The sequence below is a fragment of the Berghia stephanieae genome, chromosome 2 (assembly GCF_034508935.2).
Source record: "Berghia stephanieae isolate SIO BIC M18660-M18661 chromosome 2, UCSD_Bste_1.3, whole genome shotgun sequence".
Lineage (NCBI taxonomy): Eukaryota > Metazoa > Mollusca > Gastropoda > Nudibranchia > Aeolidiidae > Berghia > Berghia stephanieae.
The window spans coordinates 99,199,470-99,218,318 of record NC_088361.1 but is presented as its reverse complement, the minus strand read 5'-3'; the positions used below and the strand labels follow the sequence as shown (position 1 = coordinate 99,218,318).

The window sequence follows — 18,849 nt, the reverse complement described above, 5'->3', positions numbered from 1 at the left end:
TTCAATTCGTAATACTTTATTTTCGCATTTAAAAGTTGTTATGCTCGTCGGGGAAATACGCCATAGTTCGGGGAAATTCGCCACCACTGTCGGGGAAATTCGCCGCACGATTTTAACACTTTTTTATCGTGAATTTTATGTACTTTTTAGATATTATTTTGTTTTCTCATGTTTATATTTGATTTAATTTGTAGTAATTACTATATTTTATTTATTTACAATGGCCAAAAACTAAAAATATTCAAAGACCAACGGCAAGTTTTATAAAGGACGATATGATACTATGATAGAAGGCGAAAACATGACAAAATATCTTTTCTTGTGTTTTGCTGAACCATCCTATCCTATTTTTCTCATAATCTTTTGCTTCCATTTTTGGTTTTTCTTTGAATTTCTCACCATTTATTCTACAAATATATAAAAAACTGCTTCATTATAGTAAAAAGTTCATTAAGTCCAGTTAAATTACTAATAATCATTACTATCCTCATTATGTAAATTTTATGTACTATGAACGCTACCTAGACACTGCATCACCAATCTATTAAATAATTATCGGTCAAAATATCATCAATGCTCCCTTTAAACATTTAATTAACATTTCGACAAAACAGAGCGACAAATGTCCCCAATTAGAACGGCGAATTTCCCCGATACTAGTGGCGAATTTCCCCGAAAGCAGTGATATCATTGGGACCCTCAATTAAAAAAATAAACAAATATTTTTAACTATTGCGAATGATGGGAACATCAAAACTAATGTTTAAATCATACAATATCAAAATAACAGGTTGTAGAGTAAGGATCTAAGCTGAAAAAACGCTTAAAATGACAACGAGTGAAAGTAGGAATTTGGAATGGCGGGTGTTGGATCAGGCGCACAGAACGACAGACACGCGATGACGTTGAATGACACGATTGTGTCATGATATTAATGTACTAAATGCTGATTGGTGGATTAAAAACAATAGATGAAAAAAGCATCAAAGTGACGATGTGACACCCGTCCAATAATAGGTAAGATGGGTTATTTGCATTTAAAAAGAGGGGTGTGAGAAGTGGCGAATTTCCCCGACTCTACCCTAATGGGGCTTAGTGTCGAGCGGAAGTCTCGATGATACCTCAAGTCATCGGCCACCAACACTCAAAACTTCCCGAACTCGATGACCAAGGAAAAGTCGGGAATTCCCGAGAAGTAGCACTTCAACTGAGCTTTGGATGGCTTTTTTGTATTAAAACTTAAAATACATTAAATAAATTCACTTTGTATAATAATAAAACATTGATACTTATAACCATTTTGATCTATTTACGACGTTTGTGTTTTGTTAGCTGTTTAAAATATGATATAACGTCAATACCCAATATCAATGACTAGGTATTGAATGAAAGCACCGATGACTAGAGCGATGCTCGAGACTTTTTTGAGTCTCGAGACTCAAAAAAGCATCGAGACGCAAAAAAGTCTCGAGCTTCGCTGGAATCATCGCCGATGAGAGAGGGGTGAACAATGAGATAGTACACATTGTTATTTTTTATTCTCTATTGTCTTCTGGCACTTTTCTACTCACTTCATATCTTGTTGTTACCAACATAAGTGCCTGCTCCACTCACTTTTCTGAATTAAAAATTCACCCCATACACCGGAGCATACTCAATGTCTCAATCGTTTCTATGTTATATGTTTGTGATGAGAATATTGGCTATTAAGCTTAACTGCTGGTCAAAATTACTTCGCGATGGTGGAGAACGAATCGGCGATCTCAAGAAGTGGGTGAGAGAGGGATCTAGAAATGACTTTGGGTTTGAAACGAATATTTTTGTGTTCGTGGATAGCTCACACGGTAGAGCCACGCTCTCACCTGCCAGGCGGAGTTGTCGTACCAATAAAGTCGCAGGTTCAAACCCCACCACCGCCGCGAAAAAATTTTTTATTCTCTATTGTCTTCTGGCACTTTTCTACTCACTTCATATCTTGTTGTTACCAACATAAGTGCCTGCTCCACTCACTTTTCTGAATTAAAAATTCACCCCATACACCGGAGCATACTCAATGTCTCAATCGTTTCTATGTTATATGTTTGTGATGAGAATATTGGCTATTAAGCTTAACTGCTGGTCAAAATTACTTCGCGATGGTGGCGAACGAATCGGCGATCTCAAGAAGTGGGTGAGAGAGGGATCTAGAAATGACTTTGGGTTTGAAACGAATATTTTTGTGTTCGTGGATAGCTCACACGGTAGAGCCACGCTCTCACCTGCCAGGCGGAGTTGTCGTACCAATAAAGTCGCAGGTTCAAACCCCACCACCGCCGCGAAAAATTTTTTTATTCTCTATTGTCTTCTGGCACTTTTCTACTCACTTCATATCTTGTTGTTACACATTGTTAGTAACGCGTGCGTCGCTCGCGCAGTATAGTCTCGAGACTCGGGACTCAATACGAGAAGCATCGATGACCAAGATTCTCGAGACGAGAAAAGCATCGAGAACTAAGTGGATGTCGGGAACTTCTCAGTCGTCGATGACCTAAAACAAAAAACCTAAAGCATCGGTGACCTTTTGGTGACCCGGGTGCCCTCCCCTAATGGGGCTACGAAATCAAGCTTTAGATCTCACTCTTTGTTTTTCCTAAATTTTTACAGGGGATAGCGCGAACGCAGTCCCCCTTACGCAAAAATTACGCACTCGAGTCACCCACATTTGGGGTGATCGCAGGGGTCAGCCCAACCGGAGTGCAATGGAAAGGCCTCGCCCTGGGAGGACCCCCTTCGTGATCAGGGTGCCTCCCGTGCCAGGTAAGTATGATCATCTAATTTCACATCTTTGTTATAACGATATACTGATAACTATAACCGTGGCGTTTGATTGATTTGCATAAACTGTCACATATTATTAATTCTTATCCAAATTACCCTAGATATTAAAATCTTTGTTGTGGTTTCTGACCCAGCTACATTTTTGACATAAGGTGAATGTATAATGTTAACTTATTTTGTTGAATTTGTTGTTATATTGACTAGAGTGTTTAAGATGTCTGTATATCTGACATGGTAAAGATTGAGTTATTTCCCTTGCCTTAAGCCGACTTTCGTGAGGAATGTAGATGACAGCCGTCCTGTCGTGAACTGAAAGACGGGTTAGTATGACGGTTAGCGATAGTAAATTTAGTATATTATTCGTTGAAGAACGAGACAGGGTAATTATTGGTAATATTCATAGAGTAAAAGACAAAAAGCGACGTGTACATATTATGCAGGTCTGACATCTGAACGCTTTATTGGGCCGAGTTTAACATTATTGTAATGGACAATATTTTGTGTCATTTTTTGAGATTTCAATGAGCAAATGGTGAAATGGATTATAATACTGGCAAATAAATGCACGTTGATAAAGTTATAACGATATATCGAGAACTATAAACGTGGCGTTTGATTGATCACATATTATTATCAATTATTATCCAAATTACCATGGATATTAAAATCTTTGTTGTGTTGTCTGACTCTGACCAAGCTCCGTTTGTGACATGGGGTGAATGCATAATGTTAGCTTATTTTGTTGAAGTTGTTATATTGACTAGAGCGTTTAAGGCATCCATATCTGACATGGAAAATGTTGAGTTATTTCCCTTGCCTAAAGCCGACTTTCGTGAGGAATGTTGATGACAGCCGTGTCGTGAACTGAAAGACGGCTTAGCATGACGGTTAGCGATACTAAATTTAGGATATTATTCGTTGATTGAAAATGGTCTTTTCCATTGTCGTACAGAATAACCAACAAAAAAAAAAATTGCTTTCAGCTTGAAAGAAAAGAACAACTGCAAAGAAAAGACAAAAGACGATACTTGAACAAATAAACATATATTATTTGAGGAGTTACCCATCATCAAATAAGCATAAATTCCTGTACTGCTGAACCTGGAAAAGATTGGGACAGGGTAATTATTGAAGATAAACATTAAGGTTTTTCCAGTGTTAAGGAAAGGATCCCGTAAGAGGAATTCACTCAAATGTTTACAAATCATTATACCCCTATATTAAAAACTAAAATATAACAGAACATAACAAAGATGATTTACAAGGGGGAAAAATATCACCTGCCAAAATATAAGTATATATCTGACTGTTTCCCCTCCAAGCCAAGGATTCCAGCAAGGGCAGGGACAAAAGCAAGTAATCCCATTCCTAGACAAAGACAGAAAGCAACCCAAGAAACAGATACAGGGGGAATAGAACACATAGCAAGTGTCCACCATGCGAGGTCAAAACACCCCACCCAGTTTTACTGAGTCACCTCCCATTTTCAGATCAATAACTTGATATCATATTATGACTTCCTTTATTCTGGAGAATGAAACCTCAACCTATGGGCCATGAAATATAGACAAACCAGCTCTAGCTAACATCTGGAGAGTGAAAAGCTGCACATTTTTGTTTCAACCCACACCATCTCTTCACTGTCACTGCCAGTAAATTACTGGGTTGAAATGCAATGTTGAAGAAGAGGAAATTCCTCCTCTGACTTCGAAATCTCTGATATCCGAGGATCCGAGGAAAACTGAACCAGAGAAGAACAAAAAAGGTAAATCCGGTTCCTAACACTTTTATAATTCAGGAAGTGGATCACATGGAACTAAAATTTAGTTTTTTACAGTTCAGTCCATCTGATGAGCATCCTTTCTTTGTTCTAGAATTCTAAAATTATCCTCAAAACCAATAGGCAACTAACAAGAAAGTCATTGCCATCTCGGTCAAGTTACGAAATGCGTGTAAAGTACCTTAACGAGAGAACAATGACCAATTGGATATTTTTGACAATCAAAATATTACGTCGTTCCTGTTACGCCAAATTACCCATCCGAGTCATCCACCTTTGAGGTGATTGCAGAGATAGGCCCAACTGAGGTGCAGTGGAAATAAGTTCCACCTTGACATTATTTTTTATAAAAATTGTCTGATTCCAGAACATGGAGAATACAGAATTGACAAACATTATGGACAGAGAGGTTGTTTTGCTTTTAAGGCTTTTATGGTGCTTGCAACACATCTAGGTTATTTCATGGCCAGCAAATAGGAAGAAAATTAAAAAGTACTAGAATTATAATTAAAGCACCAAAGAAAAGTGAGACAAAAAGGAATTAGTTTAAAAAGGGGACAGATGTAGATTCCAAGAGCATCCCATCAGTGAACTTGGTTTGAGATTACTTAAATGTCTCACCCAGACACAAGCACATGTCCTCAGTAAGAGGAATACATTCAAATGTTTACAAATCATATGTTAAAGTGTGGCTAAGCTGTATGGAACCCAAGAGATAACTAGTTCAAATATCCACCGCATTATGTGGCCTTCAGCAAGCCACCTCTCCATATTCAATTTGTGGCGCAGTGCTGAGGCTGACACCTGGGTTATTCCAATCTTCCCTTAGAATAGACCCTAGAACACGGCTTGAGGATGAATAAAGATATATTAAATTTTCTTACATTGGCTGGTGAAATTAGTTCCAAGGAAACAGTGTTCGAGATAAAAATTAGTTCGAGGAAGGAATGCAATGATAACAAAGAATATTAAGGAAAACATTCTGGACATTTGAATGAGTTCGAGGAAACCATGTGTTCGAAGAAACTGTGCTGGAGTGTAGTTGAAATTGAAATTATAAAAATATGACAATATATATCTTACTGTTTTATTGGCTTCGTATCTTTATTCAATACTTGATTTAAAAAAACAACATGATTTACAGTATGCATTTTATAACACTATTTGCATATTGCATTCAGTACAAACTGCATGTCAGAGTATATAGAATACTACATGAAAACTGAGATTCTTGACATATTCATTTACATAGCTAAGACAAAAGGATTCACATTCCCCACAATTCTAAATGATCTTGTTTATTTACAGAAAATAATAGAGTTAAAAAGATACAATAAATGATATAAAAAACTGAGACAACTTAGTTTTTAAAAACTTGAGCTTTTATACAGCGCAATATCCATTAATTATGCTCAAATCTCTATATAAGGATTTACAAGGGATCCCTAATCATCAGCAACACTTAACATGTAGGATGAGACGTGATGCCTGTTAGGTAAAATTACAATTTTTTTTACAATGTCTTTTTATTAAAAGGGAGAACTGAAAATAAGTCAGTGTGTTCTATATATACATGTACAGTCTTTTCAGACTAAAAAGTGTGTCGACATGAATTGTTAGACATAAAAATCCCTTGGTATGAATAGAATTAAAGATATATCAAAGATTTCTACAACATAAAAATAAATTGACCAAATTAAAGTAGAAAATAAAATTCACTTATTAAAATTGTTAAATTAAGTGAATAAAATTTAAGAAGTTGGTGGATATTTGTTATTTAAGATTTTAAGGTGTTAGCATTATGATCTTAGATTATTTCAATTCCAGTAAATAGGAATATAATTGAATAATCAAAGGGTTTTGAATCCAGCTGACCAGTATCCAAGAAAACTTATGATAAAGGGGGCGAGTGAAGCGAGACAATATAAGCAAAACTAAGTTGTCTCATTAACATTAAAGAACAGAGAACACGACAACAGAATTGGGGGATGGAATACCCACAAATAGCCTCAGCCAACCGCTGTCAAAAAGGACTTTCTGATCTTATTAATAAATATAATTTATACTGATTGTTTCTCTTATCTTTTGACTATCGATGAGACAATGACAAGATGATCTGAGGAAGATTCTATATAACCCAGTGACATGAAATGACCCAAAATAATTTTGCACTACAATGACAAGTCTAAACTATAGGACTGATATGTTACCGCCATATCAATAATTGGCTCAAAATTTGACATACATTGTAAGGACTATCAACATTTAAAGAAAATTAAATGAAGCATTTCAGAACAAAAGATATTTTTTAACCAAAAAAGTATCACAGGAATCGAAAATGTTGAAGAAAAGAAGAAACTCACTCTTCATAAAAAATTAAAAAAAAAAAGTGACGTTGAAAGATCTGGAAATATTCATATCATAATAGAAAATATTTTTTTTTTAAATTAAAAAGGAAGAAGAATACTGATAACTCTAAGTAGAGATTCACATTGCAAAAGAATAAGAAATCAATGAAATACTTCGTCTAACCCCTAAGCCTTTTATATATCTTATCAATATAAATGATTTCAATATAGAATTAAGCAGAGTCTAATACTGTATCATAACATCTTAAAATATTTCAAAAATTTGGATAGGAACTCCCCTCAATACAATTCCCCCCCCCCCCCCCCCAGCCCCCCAATTAAAAAAACAAAAACAAACCAAAAAAAAACAAAAAAACTACAATAAATAAAAAAAGGGAAAAAAAAACCCCAAGAAAGATTAGATATTGTCCATAGAAATTCTTTACAAATTTCTCAAATTATCAATGACTGATAAGCTCTCGTCAAGGACAAAAAAACCCCAAACCTCAAACAACTAAGCCGGGTTTCAATAAATAAATGGCGGAATGGCATGATACCCGACACAAACATTCTTATAAATTTTATTTCTCAACATAGTATATAAAACTTTATCACAATTGTTCTGTCTTAGACAATTAAAATCAACCAAATGATATAAAACAAACACTGTCAGTGACTGGAAACAGTGAACAATATCATGTCAAATATTGAAGCTGCTAAATTAATGCCCTCCTTCAATAATTTATACATTTTACAGGTTTTACTAAATCACATACTGTTCATTGTCATGATTGGATAACCAATCAGTATTGGTAACATGAATGTAATTGAAAATCTCATTTAACATTGTAATACTTTGTACAAAAAATCCCCCAAAAAACAACAAAAAATTCCCAAAACAATAAATTACATAATCATCATCATCACATCACAATGTAATTCCTTCGTGTTCCAGACATTTGGCAATCGTATTGAGTTGAATGTTGCTTGTTCCTTCATAAATTGTACCTAGAATAATATAATTAAATGTAAAGTTAAAAAACATGAAATAAAATTGTAAATAACCTTCTGCTTAAAACAACCCCCGACCCAAACAAAAATAAACAAAACAAACCCACCAACCACCCCCCCCCCCACCCCCCCAAAAAAGAAAAAAATCCAAACACCACAACCACCAAAAGCAAAACAAAAAAAAAAAACAACAAAAAGCCCCCACTTTCGTATATGAATGAGATGATATTGAGTTTCTTATAAAAATGTTCCAAATTAAATTAAAAAAAAAAAAAAGGAATAATTTTGAAGTTGTAACAATCTCACTCTCCTCTGAAAAGGTATTAATTTTGGCTCAAATTATATAGGACAAACTTAAAATTTAATTATAAGTGTCAGGTTCATACAGATTTTCATATGAAATCCAAATTAGTCGCCACAAATAATAACTAGAGTGAAAATCAATAGACCCAAAACAGCATAATAAAAATATTTTTTAAATGAACATAATTTTGAATGTCGTTTTCTCCTCTTGGTTGTCTTTAATCACTATGTTCAACATTGACAAAATATGTTAGCTCAGAAGACTATTTACCACGGGTTTGCCAACTGGATTAAACATTACAAAACTTTTTTAAAAAGAAGGCAGGCCTCACTATGGATACATAGATGTGCAGCAACTTTGCAAGATTAGAAATTTTTACCCCCCCCCCCCCCCAAAAAAAAAAAAGGTAAAATCTTACCGATTTTACAATCCCTATAGAATTTTTCTACAGGATATTCTTTACTGTATCCAACACCTCCCATCCACTCGATGCACTTGGATGTGGTTAAAGTGGCAACCTGTCATAAGTCAAAGGAATGTCTCATCATTTTAATCATTATAATGAAAACAAATACTACTACTACCACTTCCACTACTAATAATAAAAATTTAAAAAAAGAAGTAATAGCAATAATAATGGACTTTTGAATAACCATCTAAAATGTACTTGAATCAATAATTCTTTGATATGATGTTTAATGTACCCAAGTCTTAAAAATAATAAAAGCAAGGTAATCTCCACAAGAATCGTATGAAAGTAAAATATAAGACCACTTGCCTCATTCTGGTACTGTGTTGGTGATAACCGAATGTCAATAATAAAAATTGATGTCAATTTGATAGTAACAATTTCTATTTTTCTTTTTCGATTTATGGAAAAAAATTTGTTCCCCTTTATTAAACAAAACTGAACCTAATTCCAATTTTCAATTACATCGTTAACAGACATATTATCATGTTGAAACAGTGGTTCACATACATTGGAATTATCTGCCCCCCCCCCCCCCCCCCCCCCTAAAACAACTAAAAAATAAAAACAAAACAAAAAACCCCAATTGTTTGAGGTTTTCTATCGTTGACGTTCTATTGTGACAAAATTAAAGGTAACAATGATACCTCTCCAGCATGATATTTGACCATAGCCGCTTCCTTGACAATTGGAAGTCCCATTTCATGTCTACGTGCAGCATTGCACATCATCATTCGCCCAGCGTGAATCTGAGTTGCTACATGGGCAATTTGGTGCTGAAGACCCTGATAAAAATGTTTTAAAAAATCCAAATGCAATATACATTTATTTATTTCAAAAAAATAATATATCTTACATTCATTAGAACAAATTAAGAATAAGATAATATCAAGCTAATACCTCTCTCTCTTTCTTTTTGTTGTAAAATTGAAATTCCGAGGGGAACATAGACAGATGAAAATAATACTATGCTAAGGTAAGAAGCCTTAGCAGTATTTTGAGAAAAATGAAAAAGTGAAAATATGTTTGTAAAACACACACAAAAAATTTTTTTTTTTGTTAAAAATCAAAATCATGCAACAATGCCCCCCCCCCCCCCCCCCCCCCTAAAAAAATGAAAGTAGAAAAAAGAAAACCCGAACAAACTACAAACAAAGGAATACTTACTTGAAAGTCATATATCCTTCGTCCAAACTGCTTCCTCTCCATAGTGTATTGCACAGCATGATGAAAGCAGCCCTGAGCCAAACCAAGCATCTACAAATAGTTTTAAAAATTTGAATGAACAGAATAAAAGCATTCAGGATTTAAATATTTGAATATTGCATTCATTCTGTAAATTTTGTCATTGATGACTCTTTTTTTCTCGTTATGAGGGAAAATATATTTTGAATTCTAAAGAAGCTGTAAAATAGTGTTTAAATATAATTTTAATTAAACTATATGTCTGTACAATAAAACAACAGACGACATGATGAATTTTAAATCATTACAAGCCTTGAGGAAACAAGGTTTAAAAATTAATGATTCTATTCGAAATTTGATTTCATTCCATTATTCCTCCACCTAATAATGTTGACAGTCATCTTCACCTATTTTCAAGATAAATGTTTCTCTTGTGTATCAATGTGCCAACACTACAATCAGGAAAGTACCATATTTTTTCTTTTCCTGTTGTATATTGACTGTAATGCACTTGGTTTATACGAAGTAGTAGTAGTAGTAGTAGTAGTAGTAGTAGTAGTAGTAGTAGTGGTGGGAGAAAGAGCAGGAGAAAATGAAGAGAAGAAGGAGAACAAATGATGATGATGATGAATTAGAACTTTTGACTTCACATGAATGGAAAATATTTTCATCTAAAGTCTAGAGAGTTAAATCAAAATCTTAATATAGACCTCAGAAAAATTTCAGTCACATATTGGTTTACTTCTGAATAACAATGACTCAAAGTAAAGTGTCAACATTAACAAGAAAAGCATTTGGTTATATTTCAAACATATGAATACAATTAAAACCGATCTAAATATTTATCTCCTCACCTGGGCAGCAATGCCAATTCGTCCTCCATTCAACATTTCAATTGCATATTTGTAACCTTTACCAAAGTCCCCTAAGATATTACTGGCAGGTACCTGTGGGATAAAAAAAATTTCAATATATATATATGAGCATTGGTGGGTACTTGTAGGTACTAGAGTGCTCGATATTGGTTAGAGCATATAAAATAAGTAGGGACACTCACATTTTAGTCGATACGATCGTTTCATAAAGCTTATAAATTTTATGCCTACTTCCAGGTCCAACCATATGTCTATAAAACGTTTATAAATCCACTCTAACTATTGTCATCAGATTTCCATTGTTCTCAGACTGAACTGAAAAAAAACCCAAAATACAACTTCTCAACATTTTCCCCCACCATCTTGTCTGGAGTAGCAGTGTTTTCTATGCTCATTAAGATAGTGTTACTCTCTATTATTCATTCGAAAAACTCATGGTGCTCATTTGAAAAATCTCAAGTGTAATTGAGAGAGACGCAAGTTTTGGAGAAGATATTAATCCAAACAAAATTTTTTTTTTAAAAGGGGAAATTTTTAGGATCTTATCTTATTGGAAATTCTCCCAAATCATTACAAAATATGGATTTTGTTCTCATCCCATCCTTGTATTTGTTGTTTTTGTGAATTCTAATTCAACCAAATTATAAAGTAAGATTTAACATTTAAATGATAGACATTTGTATGGAGTCCCATCCTTATCTTGGTCTTAGGAAGACCTACTAAAATAAGGATCCGACTTCATACACATGTTTGCATTCAAATCTTATTTTTAATTTTAAATATAGTAGAATTAGACCTACCAATTTATTTGCTATAAAACTATCTAAAGAATAGAGCGTGTCTATGTAAAAGTTCACCAGAAAAGCACATAAAAAGAATTTCATTTTGAAATTAACATTATGGGTCGAAACAAGACACTTTCACAAGTTAGCCCTTTCACTAAGATTTGATTAAATACACCTATAATGTGCATTACTTTCAAGATGTCTTACAAAAGGCTCACTCAGAAAAAAAAGGATAGAGACACGAAATCTTGTGTCCTTACCCTGACATTTTCAAACGTAACAGGACATGTACTGGATGCCCTGATTCCAAGCTTATTTTCCTTTTTGCCGATACTCAGTCCTTCAGTGTCTTTATCAACGATAAAGCATGTGATCCCTTTGTATCCCTAAATGAAAAAAAAATAAAAAAAAATGATGTCATGTAGTATGTAGAGAGAAAACAAAGCAATATAATTATAATCATTTAAAAAAACAAAACAAAACACTTTAACATACCAAGCAAGTTGATTACAGTTTGGACGGACTCAACTAAACGACACAAGAGAAATCCCTTTCACTATTAATTGTCTATGTCTTAAAACGAAAAGGTCAGAATCTGTTTGTGTTTAGGCTTTACAAAACAGGCCTTGAAGTAACTTAAAATATCAGAAATATTAAATTGTGCTCTGAATGAGGCTGATAATTAAAAGTAAAAGATAAGAAGAGACGGAACCAGGTCAAAATACATACATCTGTTGGCTTGGCATTTGCCATCACCAAAAAGACTCCAGCATATTCAGCATTTGTAATCCATAGCTTTGTTCCATTTATAACATAGTGGTCTCCATCTTTAACGGCTGATGTCTTCAAAGCAAATGCATCAGAGCCAGATTCTGACTCAGATAGACAGAAAGATCCAACCTGAAAATAAATTTACATGTGAAAATGTAATGTAAAATATAACAAAGTGTAATATATACACTTCTCACCCACAAAGAAAAAAAAAATAAAAAAAATAAATAAATATATATATATATATATATAAACTAAGAAATAAAGAAAGAAGGAAAGATTGAAAATGGAGAAATATTTTTTAAAGAACAAAATCAAACTGTGAGCTTTTGTTTACAACTATCTGATCAAAGAGAGTTCGGTGCCTATATCCTCAAGCAAACCACTTGCAATTCAAGAGTTCTTTTATTATCCTCACATCCAGATTCACATTCCTATTGTTAAACCACTGCCTATTCTACATTTTTATTGTTCTATCAATAAGATAAGATAAGATGAATATATTATCTAATCCAAAACAGAAAATAACATTGTGCTTCACATGGCTCAAGGTAAAAGATTATGTTATTAGCAGGATAGATGATTATACAACATAAGAGTAACAATGTATCATGAAATAGCTGCCATATAGCTGATGTCAATGTGCTAAAATATAGTAAGAAGCAACAATTTAATTAAAAGCAGTCCTTCAGACCCGGGAGATGGAAGGAGTTTATTTGATTTCTATAGCGATGAACAGACAGCTACAATTATTTGCATTTCTTTGGATGGGAAGAACATCTAACGCAAAGAACTTTCCACAAGATCAAAACATACCAAGTTACTCAACCATTGAACCCAGATTCGTTCCAAAATCTTTGCTTGTGAGGCAAGCAGACCTGTAAATGAGCTCTATAAAAATTGACTGAGACTGAAGTTGAACCTCACTGAAACTCTTTGTATCGTATCAGAAAAATCCAAAGAATCAAGATGAATAGTAAACAGCAAGCTCACTTGAGCAAAACAATGGCAGAAAACTAATTTACGTGGGAATTAATTAGACTACTTACAATTGGTTCTTATAATTAGGTACCCACATCAGTGAAGAAACGGTCAACCAGTTTGTTTACAACGTGAGGCAATCGAGATGTGCTTGTAGCAATCGTATAACTTTCCATTTAAAGGTGTCTTCATAACGCACTTCCGGCTTTTGCATTAAACTCTTTAATACTTTTAGGCTCTACCAAGTAAATGTGGTCAATTTTGGCTTAGATGAAACAGTGAATTTTATCGCTCGGCGGCTCAGTTAAAATTGGCTACCATTGGGATCACGACAGGTTTGGAAAGTGAAAAGATAATTTCACGAAGGCTGTATGAAAATACACTGGGGTGTGTTCAGACACGGCAATTCTAAGAAGCGTCGCTTAGCCTTGGCAATATATATCCATCGTAAATATAAACGGCCCTAGAGCTATGTGTAGCGCTGCGGAACATTCCTAATTACTTCACGGTCATTCGACTACGATTCATGAATTCTTTCTTTCTTTCCTTTTTAAAAATATTTGAATTTGACAAATTGACTGATTTCAGTTAATTGACTGAGAATTTACACGTCTAGGCAAGTGCTTTACTGTTGAATTATCGGACCCCAAAGTTCATTAAGAAAAAAAAAAGATATTCAAAAACATATTTTTCTGGAACTTAGGTAAATACATAACAAATCAACGTACCATATTTGAGACAAGTTTTGGGAGATACTTTTCTTTCTGCTCCTCTGTGCCAAGGTCAACAAAAAGTTTGTTGATAAGAGTGTTTTGGACATCACAACATACGCTCACTGAAGGGTCAACTTTAGCCAGCTCCTCTATGACAATGTTTGCAACAAAAAAACTGGAGTCTGTGCCACCATACTTGGCAGGTATTTCAATACCCATCAGCTATCAAGGAGATAAAAAAAAAACAAGTTACTGTAAATGATTGATTATTAAATCAAAGTACTTGTTAATAAAATCAATACCACGATAAGTTATAGAATACATTTAACATAGTATTTCAGACAAGGAGAATTGTTAAGAATTATCTCACAAGCCTTTACAGAATCAAATGTTAAGGACTATCTTTTAGAACTTTAATTCAAAAATACTTCACAATAATTGCATTCTCTGCCACCAAACAAAAACAAAAAAACAAAAAAAAACCCACAAAAAAAAAAAAACAAAAAACAAAAAACCCCCACAAAAAACAAAACAACAAAACCATTGAACAAAAGTTGACAGTTGAAGTGAACCAAAATAGAAGAAGAAGACTTAAACTCGATTATATAGTGACTTGCAAGTGTAAACATTTCTTTTATACAAAGTTAATTTAATCATGCAAAATGTATAAATACCCCATTTTCAAAGAGGGCTTGGAGAACAGCAGGATCCATTTGACTCTTCTCATCCATCTCAGATACAAAGGGTTGGATCCTCTCCTGAGCTAATCTTGCAACTGTAAAAATACAAATAAAAATAAAATCTTTAATAGTTTTTCATTAACTTCATATTACAACTTTTATTTCTTTTAATGAAAAGAAACCAGGTAGTCATTTTTCTCTCTTCTACTGGTTATTCATCAAGCAGACATAGGTTGGTTGACTCTAAATTAGATCTTGGTGTAAAATAATTTGTCATACAATAGCCCCTACTCAATTAAAGCAACATAAACTGAGTTTATAGCTAACAGCTGTTATTGAATACATCAACAAAAAAGGAAAACGATACAGTAGGGCTAATTATTCCAATTTGCTGCAATCTCTATTAGCTGCACCCTAACGATTTGCTGGTCTGATTTTCTAATATCAAATACCTTATTACTATACAAAGAAAAAATATAACAAACATTGGAAAACAAAAAACTCGATCTAAGGCATGTTAATCAGATCAATTTTGTAGGGAATGTAGCATCAAGTGTGGAGCGGGCTATAGAAATAATAGCTGACAGATATACAAGATACATCAAGTAAGAAATACCAGGTCATACAACATTAATAAATAATGATATTTAACACCTAGCTAAGATCCTTGACCTCACTATGACGCATGAGAGCAATTAATACAGCAGATGATAAAATGTGCATGTCTTATTAGCTGAGAGTCTACTGGACAACACAATGAAATAGGAATATTATTATCACAGCTGGGGAAACAAATATATGCAAATAGTCTCTATACAAACAAGTAAATGCAAAATCATGTAGGTGATTTAGAACGTCATTATTCCAATAATTTCAGTACTCTTACACTTTGTCCACTTTCACCCAGACGAACGACCTTCTCCTATAACTTTCATTATAAAAAACAGCTTAAGCTCTAAAAGTTGGTGCTACATTTTGATTTTATGAATAATTTGTCAATTCAAACAAGAAAAGCTGATGTAAACAAACTATTAAACTGATTTTTCTTTTAAACCACAAAGATTGAGCTTGCTCATGTAATGCCCCTTTGCTGTAATTTCAGCTCCAGAAAATGGAAGGTGATGGTGAAGCTAACATACTATAACGTCAGTAATAGTAAGCACCAGCACAATACGAGTCGAGGGGAGTACTTCAGTCTGGGAAAAGTAGTGGGTTTCAACAGGATTTCATCCACCCTGCTGTCTCATCTCAGATCTCTAATAGTACTATAGACTGGGTCTCATCAAGATGGGGGCTCAGGTGGTTACATAATAGCATAGCATAGTCGGCTCATCTTCTTAAGTCTATTGAGACTGTTGGATCTACTGGTCGTTTGACCAGACCTACTCTAGTGACTTTCTCTAAGGAATGACTACAGATCAGATCTAATTTGGGAGGGAGGCTCAACTATACTATACATAAAATTCTGCATACAACGAATGCATCAACAGCTTTACAAGTATAAGTAATTGATAAATAAAAAGATAATACATAAAATCTATCGCCCACGAGGCAAAATAACTCTAGTCACATATGTTTGAGTGCTCATGTAGAGCACTCAAGGAGTCAAACAAATTCTTAGGAGTTTTTACTAAATTACCTCCAAATCTAAATGATAGCTATAAATCAGTCTAAACACTATCCAATGCAGAGTTGCCAAAAACTATAGATGGAACAGTAAGAATAAATTACCTGTATCTTTCATCATCTGTTCATCTGAAGATAATAAATCCCCAGGCATTTGTAAAGCAAAGGATTTGCTTTCTGACATGCTGGGGGACACATTTCCAAATGAGACAGGAGCGGTTGTTTTGCTGTATGTTCTACTCAGCTTTGTGACACTTTGCTGACGTAAGAATTTGGAAGCCTGAAATAAAAGTATAATCCATCCAATAACTCAAAACTAGTGTAACAAGTGAATCACAACCAATGTGTATATATATAAGTATATCAGGTATTTATATATATCATAACTCAGGTTCCTTAAATTAAATAGGAGAGCACATCATTACATATATACATATATGGGTGGTTGACGACTGAGTGAAAAGGACTTATGCCATTTTTCACTCATTACCTAGCATGTCAGTAGAAGTAGTAGCGTATTGTTACATCTCCATGCAGGAAGTCTCCAGTCAGTTTCACCACAGCTGAGGACAGCCTTGAAATCTGCCAATCATGTCACAGGGCAGTGCAGCACTATGTGGTCTGTTGTCTCTGGCATTCCCTGACAGTGGGGACAGTCGGCTGACTCCCCTCATACCCCATCGATGCATGTTTACAGCAGTACTGCCATGGCTGTCAGTAGGTTTGATGTGACACACTGTTATCTATTTCCATTCCTGAAGCCTGGCATTAGTTCTGTTGGGTCTTTGACTATTCCACCATGTACCAGATGGTACAAGGGTAGACGGCAAGAGAGGAAGAGGTAGACCAACAAGAAGCTGGGAACAAGATATATGTGGGAATGACAACAACTCAAGCAAGTAGACTGGCGGAAAACCGTAATCTGTTTCGCAAGAAAGTTCGGGAAGCAACGTCCTACGCAGGATCAGCTGACTAGACAGACAGACCAGATGGACCGTTGCTAATGCAGGCAGGTGATACCCTAAATGGATTTACCAAACTTGTCATTCAACCAATTTACTGGCCTTGATCACCGTTCCTAGATCTAAATCCATTGTCATTTGTTTATTTAAACCTGCATGGATGCAACTGAACATTTGCAGTGATGGGCCCGTGGGGCCTTTTGCAAATACAAGCCGTTGAAGGTTTGAGGAAAGTAATCAGCATGTCTCCAAAAACTATGAGATGACTGCTAGTGCTAGTTATATCGATAATTTGTATGGTCTTCTTTCTTTTTCTGTCATTATTATTGCATCTCATTGACCACAATTTGATTGCCAGCTTATTACTGACGCTCTGATCACTTTACTCTTGAGAAAACGGGTTTTTGTTTAATTATTTTAAAGGAATGATTGACTTGAAGAATGTGTGAGGTGTATGGTTAACCTGTGAGATCAGTGTCGGCATTAAGGCAGTGCCCTTATTATTATATGATGAACAGTGCAATCCCTGGATAACAATAACAACATCCATTGCCCGGGATTAGAAAACCATGTCCTTACCTAGGGGTTTTATGAGCACCATTTAACATGTATGATGCCTGTTACGCAATATGACATTTTATCTAACAGAGACAATGCTATTGACGGCCAGGTACTCTTTTTACACCTGAGTACGATGAGAGAATGTAAAGTGATTTGAGTAAAGAGCATTTTCCAAGAACTCAACTGTGCGCTGCTCAGAGTGAGACTCAAACTCCAAACTCTCTGGTTAGAAGGTGCGTGTCATGTCATAATACCACAAGACCACAAATTAGCCGCACTAGAACTTACTCTGCTAGCATGCTATAAATGTTAAATGTGTAGATAATACCTCCCCCTGTCTGCCACTTACGTTTGATTCGAGTAAAGCTTAGTATATAACAGTAAACAGTATAACAATAGTACACATATGTTAACTTACCCGAATTAGTGACAATCTAAGTGGTTTTGACATTGCTGTCCGTACTGTGACTGTCGTGTATTGTTGATTTGTTTAGCTTTGGCTTTGAACTTGAACTTTGTATTGATGAACTCCTAAATATATTGTATACTAATTAATGTATTTTGTTTGGTTATCTAGAAATCTTGACAAAGCGTGGAATGCTTATAATTAAACAAAAAGGCCAAACCGTTAATTACCACCAACAGATGCGTTTGTTGACTAAAAGTATAAGTATATTTAACTGGGGTACATTGTAAGTTATACTACTTGCGTCTTCTCATCAAGGAGCTGTCGGAGCCGACACTTTGACCATGTCATGAAACTTTTCACACTTACACAAGTTCGGAGCACCAAGAGTAACGAAACAAAACATGATAAAATGAAAATTCAATCTGATAGGTAGATTTAAATCAACACAAACTATTCATTTCCCTTCAAACAAAAGTGTCGAATAAAGGCTGATCATGCCAACATTATGTTATTTTTAGACTGATGATTTCAATGTTTGTTCAGTAATTATGAAATGTACACTAATATTTGAA

The 18,849-nt window shown here is 34.6% G+C and overlaps 1 protein-coding gene and 1 non-coding gene across 2 annotated transcripts; both read right to left on the bottom strand.

Annotated features, from left to right (window-relative positions):
- Positions 1 to 2,640: 2,640 nt before the first annotated feature.
- Positions 2,641 to 2,804, bottom strand: LOC144966791 (U1 spliceosomal RNA). Its single transcript, XR_013644272.1, has one exon. It is a non-coding gene; the product is annotated as a U1 spliceosomal RNA (small nuclear RNA).
- A 2,878-nt stretch (positions 2,805 to 5,682) lies between these two features.
- On the bottom strand, positions 5,683 to 18,839 carry LOC144966009 (short/branched chain specific acyl-CoA dehydrogenase, mitochondrial-like). Its single transcript, XM_078901984.1, has 11 exons — positions 18,287 to 18,839; positions 16,451 to 16,625; positions 14,714 to 14,814; positions 14,055 to 14,261; positions 12,304 to 12,474; positions 11,835 to 11,960; positions 10,769 to 10,861; positions 9,897 to 9,986; positions 9,377 to 9,514; positions 8,679 to 8,778; positions 5,683 to 7,953 (listed from the first exon to the last, which is right to left on the bottom strand). Exons 1-11 carry the CDS (start codon positions 18,317 to 18,319, stop codon positions 7,874 to 7,876), a joined length of 1,314 nt encoding a protein of 437 aa, XP_078758110.1. The 5' UTR covers positions 18,320 to 18,839; the 3' UTR covers positions 5,683 to 7,873.
- Between the last annotated feature and the right edge of the window lie 10 nt (positions 18,840 to 18,849).

What these genes read in the sequence shown, in the direction of transcription:
- LOC144966009 (XM_078901984.1), bottom strand. Translation starts at nt 18,319, where the DNA reads ATGTCAAAACCACTTAGATTGTCACTAATTCGG. An exon ending in GAATTGGCATTGCTGCCCAG is followed by an intron (nt 9,987 to 10,768) that starts GTGAGGAGATAA and finishes AACTATTTGTAG; the next exon opens with ATGCTTGGTTTGGCTCAGGG. An exon ending in GAAGGATATATGACTTTCAA is followed by an intron (nt 9,515 to 9,896) that starts GTAAGTATTCCT and finishes CATTTTTATCAG; the next exon opens with GGTCTTCAGCACCAAATTGC.